Here is a 7,270-nt window from a genome sequence, read left to right as displayed (position 1 = left end):
CCACAGCTCGAGACGGTCTTAATGACCAACATTGAGGCTGCTGGACCCCATAGGTGCTTTTAAGAGTGACAAGATCAACTATTGTTACTGGTTTTGCTGGTTAATGGTAATTAAGGTGATTTCTTTAACAATAGCTGTGGCTGTACTGGAAAGTCAGCCTTGGAAGAGAGCACAAGGAATCAGTCTGCATCTCTGAATCCCTATCTACCTGCTGGGTTTCACACTACACCTGTCACCATCCTGGGATCTGAGTAACAAAAGTAAACATTTCAGCCTCTGCTGAAATAAAATCCATTGGGGATGGAGCTGTACGCAGTGGAGGCTATGCTGCATCCTACACGTCTTCTGTTCTGTTCCACAAGCCATCTGCCTCTCCTGCTTTTGGCGTCTGTATGCTTCCAAACAGGTTCAGAAGAAAGTTTCCTGCGTTGCAGGAGGGACGAATTACAGCCTACAGCTCAGGGTGTCTCCTTGTCAAAGCAGCATTTGGCCACTGCACATTTTTCTGAGAGTTTTAATTGGTCAAGATTCTCGGCGCAGGATCTTACCTTCCTCTGTGTTTCCTGCAGTGTTGATGTAGCCATGCAGGTTCCAGGATATTAGAGAAATAAGGTGGGTGAGGTAATATCTTTTATTGCACCAATTTCTGTTGGTGAGAGAGAAAAGCTTTCGAGCGACACAATCTCTCTCACCATCAGAAGTTGATCCAATAAAAGACTTTACCTCACCCACCTTGTCTCTCATCTGCTTTTGAGAGCCTCAAAATTATCAGTGATGATAACAATAAATAGCTCCCATGAAATCCTGGTTTTACCCCCGACCTACAGTCCCCTCCAAACCCTCTGCCCGGTGGGTCAGCACGTTTTGCTCTCTCATGCAGATGGACACACAGTGCATGTCCCAGGCATACTGGGCAGACACCACATGCTTCCAGTGTGGGGCTGTGGTGTCCAGACATGCCAAACTCAGGAAAAAACAGAAATGGGGCTTGGTTTTGGCTTGAGTTGCTTGTTGCTTCTTTTGTTTGATCAGCTCCGGGCAAGCAGGGGCCGGGGATGGGGTCAGTCAGGGGCCGGGGATGGGGGTCAGTCAGGGGCTGGGGATGGGGGACAGTCAGGGGCCGGGGATGGGGGACAGTCAGGGGCCGGAGGAGAGACGGGGGGCACAGCGGGCCCAGTCCAGACTGCGCCGGGGATCTCGTCACAGTGTTGGGGTTCCTAGGGACTGGCCTGTTCTGAAAGGGGATTCGCTCGATTTCTGGCTCACTGTGACAGTCGCCCTGCGGGCGCAGGGCTGGCAGGCTGGGGCGGGGCTGGGGGCACTGGGGCGCCGCAGGGACTGGGGGCACTGGGGTGCCACAGGGGCTGGGGCGGGGCTGGGGGCACTGGGGCAGGACTGGTGGGCTGGGGGCACTGGGGCGGCACTGGGGGCACTGGGGCCGGGCGCACTGGGGCAGGGCTGGTGGGCTGGGGCCGGGCTGGGGGCACTGGGGGCACTGGGGCGCCGCAGTGGCTTTGGCGGGGCTGGTGGGCTGGGGCCGGGCTGGGGGCACTGGGGCACCGCAGGGGCTGGGGGCACTGGGGCCGGGCTGGGGGCACTGAGGTGGGACTGGCGGACTGGGGGCACTGGGGCGCCGCAGGGGCTGGGGTGGGGCTGGGGGCACTGGGGGCACTGGGGCCGGGCTGGGGGCACTGGGGTGGGACTGGCGGGCTGGTGGGCTGGGGTGAGGCTGGGGGCACTGGGGTGGCACTGGCGGGCTGGGGGCACTGCGGGGGGCTGGGGGCACTGGAGGCACTGGGGCGGGGCTAGGGTGGCACTGGGGGGGGCACTGGGGCCGGGCTGGGGGCACTGGGGCGGGACTGGCGGGCTGGGGGCACTGGAGCTGGGCTGGGGGCACTGGGACTGGACTGGCGGGCTGGGGGCACTCGGGGAGGCACAGGGGCTGGGGCGGGGCTGGGGGCACTGGAGGGGGCACAGGGGCTGGGGTGGGGCTGGGGGCACTGGGGGGGCACAGGGGCTGGGGCAGGGCTGGGGGCACTGGGGGGGCACTGGGGCGGCACTGGGGGCCCTGGGGGGGGCACTGGGGCCAGGCTGGTGGGCTGGGGGCACTGGGGCCGGGCTTGGGGCACTGAGGTGGGACTGGCGGACTGGGGGCACTGGGGCGCCGCAGGGGCTGGGGTGGGGCTGGGGGCACTGGGGGCACTGGGGCCGGGCTGGGGGCACTGGGGTGGGACTGGCGGGCTGGTGGGCTGGGGTGAGGCTGGGGGCACTGGGGTGGCACTGGCGGGCTGGGGGCACTGCGGGGGGCTGGGGGCACTGGAGGCACTGGGGCGGGGCTAGGGTGGCACTGGGGGGGGCACTGGGGCCGGGCTGGGGGCACTGGGGCGGGACTGGCGGGCTGGGGGCACTGGAGCTGGGCTGGGGGCACTGGGACTGGACTGGCGGGCTGGGGGCACTCGGGGAGGCACAGGGGCTGGGGCGGGGCTGGGGGCACTGGGGGGGCACAGGGGCTGGGGCAGGGCTGGGGGCACTGGGGGGGCACTGGGGCGGCACTGGGGGCCCTGGGGGGGGCACTGGGGCCAGGCTGGTGGGCTGGGGGCACTGGGGCCGGGCTGGGGGCACTGGGGGCGGCACTGGGGCGGCACTGGGGCGGGACTGGCGGGCTGGGGGCACTGGAGCCGGGCTGGGGGCACTGGGGGGGGCACAGGGGCTGGGGCGGGGCTGGGGGCACTGGGGGGGCCACTGGAGCCAGGCTGGGGGCACTGGGGGGGCACTGGAGGGGACACAGGGGCTGGGGCCGGGCTGGGGGCACTGGGGGGGGCACTGGGGCCGGGCTGGGGGCACTGGGGGGGCACAGGGGCTGGGGCGGGGCTGGGGGCACTGGGGGGGGCACTGGGGCGGCTGCGCTGGGCTTTGTCCCCGGAGCTTTAGCTCCTGGCGCCTCAGGCCCTGCGGCGGGTTGGCAGCCGGGTGCTGGGGGGTGGCCGGGGGCTCAGAGGGGCGTGTGGGGGGAGGGGCCGGGGTCGGCGCTGGGCTCGGGAAGGGGGGAGAAGGCCCCAGCTCCCCTCCCCCACCTTGCGGCCCTGTCCCACTAAGGCCGTCCCACTGCGCATGCTCCGCTCCACACCACACTCCCGCGCTCCCCCGAAGGCGCATGCGCCAAGCCCCTTCCCGGGCCCCAGCGCACACACGCCCGGCCCCACCCCTGCCAATCACGCCGCGGCTCCCCGTCCGTGCGAGGTGACGTATGCCTCCCCCAGCCAATCGCAGCGCTCGCTTCCCGTGCGCGCTGGCGTCACAAGGGGCGGCTATATAAGCAGGCGGTGCCAGTCCCGCCCCCTTGACACGGTCTCGAGCCGCCACAGCGAGAGCATCGCCGTCCTGAGAGAGACCTGCTCGAGCCGCTGCCGCCCGCCCCGCCCAGCCCCGCCGCCGCCTGCACCGAGGGAAGGGAAGCGAAGCGTATCGTATGTCCGCTATCCAGAACCTCCACTCCTTCGGTGAGCGCCGGGGGGCGGGGCCGGGGGTCTGGGGCCGGGGGGAGCCGGGGGCGGGGGGAGCCGAGGGAACCTGCTCCCTGGGCCGGGGGCCTGGGCCGTGGCGGGGGGGGCCTGGGGGGAACCTGGGGTCCGGGGCGGGGGGAACCTGGGCCGTGGCGGGGGGGGGGCCGAGGGGAACCTGGGGTGTGGGGCGGGGGGGGGGCCTGGGCTGGGGGGGGAACCTGGGTTGTGGGGCGGGGGTGCCCGGGGGAACCTGGGGTCCGGGGCGCGGGAGGCCGCTCGCTGGCGCACTTACAATTCCCCGGCTCGCTGCGTCAGCGGGAGGGGCGGGCTCTGCGCAGACGGGCGCGGCCGCCGCCCAATGGCGAGCGCTGGTTCGGGGGCGTGGGTTGCCGGGGCGGGGCCCGCGGCTCTGACGTCACGCCCCGCCGCAGACCCCTTCGCGGATGCCAGTAAGGGTGATGAGCTGCTGCCCGGCGGCGCGGAGGACTACATCCACATAAGGATCCAGCAGCGCAACGGCCGCAAGACCCTCACCACGGTCCAGGGCATCGCGGATGACTACGACAAAAAGAAACTGGTGAAGGCCTTCAAGAAGGTGGGGGCTGCCTTGCCGGGGGGGGGCTGGGGGGTGCCCTCTGGGGGGGCGGGGGGGCTGCCCCATGGGGTGTTTTGCCAGGCAGTGAGGGGGGCGCTACTGGGGGGAGCAAGCTGCCTGGCCGGGGGGGGGGGAGAGCCCGGGGGGGAGCGAGCTGCCTGGCCGGGGGGAGGGCTGCCCCTGGGAGTGCTGGGGGGGGGGCTGTCCCATGGGGTGTCTTGCGGGTAGTGATGGGGGAGGAGGCTGCCAGGGGGAGTGAAGCATGAATGCTTCTAAACTAAAGGGGATCAGAAGGTGCCTTGAGCTGAGTGGTAGGGGCACATGAGGATAAATATTAGCTGGTGGAGCTGCTGTTAAACTGAAGTCTTGAGCATCTGAAGGGACTAGTTACAGACCTTCGATTTAAAAGAATAATAAAAAAATCCTGGGTTCCCGGGACAGAACCAAGTACATTGAATCCTTCCGCTGTTTCCATGTGGGAAGATGACCTTGTGTGGTGTGTGCCTGCCTTCCTGAATCACGGGACAGGCGGACACCTGACTGCACTGCAGTGTTGACAAAATGTGATTTTTCTACTTGTAGAAATTTGCTTGCAATGGTACTGTGATTGAACACCCAGAATATGGAGAAGTGATTCAGCTGCAAGGTGACCAGCGCAAGAACATATGCCAGTTCCTCATTGAGGTATGACCTTCCCTTCTAGAACTGGTGCTCCAGAACTTAGCAGATTGTTTACTATTCATCAACCTTAATGTAATTTCTTTATATTTAAAGAGATGCCTTTATATGGTGTGATTTAATGAGCTGTTAGTGTTGGATCTGGTACTTCATCATACCAAAAGGTAGAATAAGAATCAGAAGAAGGGGTGGAGGGGCACTCAGTAAATTACCCGTGTTTTTCTCAACCTGTTTTGATTATAATCTTGCTTTTCTGAGGACTCAGCCTAGTTATAGAAGTTATAGCTTTGTGCTTCCTTGGTGACAAGAGCTTTGGTAATTTTACTGTCCTACTTGGGCAGTATCTGAATGTCTAGACGTCCACCAGGTTAGTGTTCTGTAAGCCATGGTCATGTCTTTTTTTCTTCACAGATTGGTCTGGCTAAAGACGACCAGCTGAAGGTCCATGGGTTTTAAGTGCCTGTGGATCTCTGACGCACTAAGTGAGGACTCCCTTGCAATGAGTAAAATCCCATTCTGTCCCTTGTCATAAGTTTAAAGCCAGCTGGATTGTGTAATGTAACCATCTGAAGTCCGCTGTCTAGTCTGGACTAGTGTAACTCGGCGATGTAATAAACTGGCCAGAGCCATGCTGTCTCGTCTTGCTGTCCCTCATTTAAACCGAGGTAGATCAGGCAGTGTCCAACCTGAGGCTAAAAATAACAAGTTTGTGTTAAGTCCGGGGACTCAACATGTCTGTCCAGAGACTGTCTGAATATCTCTTCAGTCCAGCGTCCTTACCATTTAAATGGACTTTAATAATTGAGGTGCCTGTTGTGTTCCTAAATGGCAGGAGGCACCAAACATGAGCTGTGACACTGAATGGGGAAATAGCATCCTGTAGGCAGGGGTGGCTTCTGGAGGTGTCACAGTCTGGGCGCAAACTGACCGACCAAGAAGAGCAACTGAAGAAATCTGCCTTAGGTGATACCTGGAAGAAGAACTTCTCCAAGGCTGAATGTCTCGACCCCAGGCGACGTCAGCTGTTGGTATCACTAAACCCAAAGCTACTGGAGTAGAGTGCTCAAAGGAAACATTACCTTGGGTTAAACTTTTGACAAGGGATCAATTTTGAATCATTGTAGATAGAGCTGCAGAGCTTATATGTTACTAGTAACTGCTGCCCAATGCCCTGTGAAGGAACAGATTCTTCGTTTCAGTTTTAATGTTGTATGTAATGTATTTAAACCCTTATTTAAATAAAAATGGTTTTCAAAAACATCTGTCTGGTGGATTCAATTTCCTGTTTGAGCCAGAGGGTCTCTAGTTGCTGCTGTCTACGTTGGGGCCATATGTACTGGATGCTAGTCAAGCAAATTGGCTTGTTCTGCTGGGGGTGGGAAATGACCAAGAGGTGAGTCACCAAAATGTAGGTGGCTTCCTTTGTTGCATCAGCTCCCATAGCACTCCACAGCCATCAAACAACCTCCCATTGCTAGGACTGGCAGGAGCAGACCTTGATAGTGCACACAAGGTGGATCTTTAATTGGCCCGGCTCTGTTCACTTTGCATTAGGGGTGACACCGAGTACCTTTCCCAGACCTGAGAGCCTCTTTTTAAGTGCAAAACTTTTTGCCCACAGAAGTTAATCCAATAACGGTTTATCTCACCTGTTTTATAGTCCTGAGACCAACAGTTAAAACAACGCTCTAAACTGACCTTAGGTCAGACAGGAGCTGTGAAGTGAGTAGGGGAGGTCATGTGCCTAAAATGACAAGCAAACAAGGGCTTTGCTGTACTGAACCAGGTTGTTCCTGTGATCTCGCACTGCTGCAAATAGGCCTCTGCAGGCAGGCACCATGCACATACAGGTGTAGTGTAGCACATCCTTGTGGAGGAAACATGCATTGAACCAGTGATCACGAGCTGCCGTATGGGCATTGCCTTCTTGTTTCTATAGGTTGGTGTTCAACAACTTCGTGCTGATTTAGCACAAAGCAATTATTTCCTAATCTGCCTGCCAAAGTGGCAAACAGTGACTCAGCCTGTTGTGTTGGCCTCACTTGTTAGAATAGCAAATCCCACCCACTATTAAAAGAATTGAGGCAGCAGCTTGTTAGGGAGCTTCATTTAACGGATGTTTACACCCACATGGGTACCACAAAGTGTCATCCTTTCGTACAGGCAGTGCATTGGGACTTCATGCCATTCCTGCTTTAATGACCCTGGCCCCTCTGTAGCCTGTTTTTAGATAGTGGTCTAGTTCTATGTGGTTCTTCTGACTGTTAAATAGCATTACAAAATGATATTCCTCCAGCTTTGCCCTGTGAGCAATTGATAGTCCCCAGCTGTTGCTATGCAAACATCTGGACAACCCTTCCCAGGGATCAGAGTAGCAGCTGTTAGTCTGTATCTGCAAAAAAGAGTATTTGTGGCACCTTAGACTTGAACAAATTTATTTCAGCATAAGCTTTCGTGAGCTACAGCTCACTTTGGATTCATAGAATGGAACACA

At 59.6% G+C, this 7,270-nt stretch overlaps 1 protein-coding gene across 1 annotated transcript; it reads left to right on the top strand.

The window, feature by feature from the left end:
• The first annotated feature begins 3,322 nt into the window (after positions 1–3,322).
• EIF1 (eukaryotic translation initiation factor 1) lies at positions 3,323–6,036 on the top strand. Its single transcript, XM_030540904.1, has 4 exons — positions 3,323–3,500; positions 3,935–4,098; positions 4,681–4,782; positions 5,188–6,036. The coding sequence occupies exons 1-4, from the start codon at positions 3,470–3,472 to the stop codon at positions 5,230–5,232; spliced, it is 342 nt and encodes a 113-aa protein (XP_030396764.1). The 5' UTR covers positions 3,323–3,469; the 3' UTR covers positions 5,233–6,036.
• Positions 6,037–7,270: the final 1,234 nt, after the last annotated feature.

Source organism: Gopherus evgoodei, chromosome 23 (genome assembly GCF_007399415.2).
Source record: "Gopherus evgoodei ecotype Sinaloan lineage chromosome 23, rGopEvg1_v1.p, whole genome shotgun sequence".
Taxonomy (NCBI): domain Eukaryota; kingdom Metazoa; phylum Chordata; order Testudines; family Testudinidae; genus Gopherus; species Gopherus evgoodei.
This window is presented reverse-complemented; position numbering and strand designations above follow the sequence as displayed.

What these genes read in the sequence shown, in the direction of transcription:
- EIF1 (XM_030540904.1), top strand. Translation starts at nt 3,470, where the DNA reads ATGTCCGCTATCCAGAACCTCCACTCCTTCG. An exon ending in TGGTGAAGGCCTTCAAGAAG is followed by an intron (nt 4,099 to 4,680) that starts GTGGGGGCTGCC and finishes TTCTACTTGTAG; the next exon opens with AAATTTGCTTGCAATGGTAC. An exon ending in TATGCCAGTTCCTCATTGAG is followed by an intron (nt 4,783 to 5,187) that starts GTATGACCTTCC and finishes TTTTCTTCACAG; the next exon opens with ATTGGTCTGGCTAAAGACGA.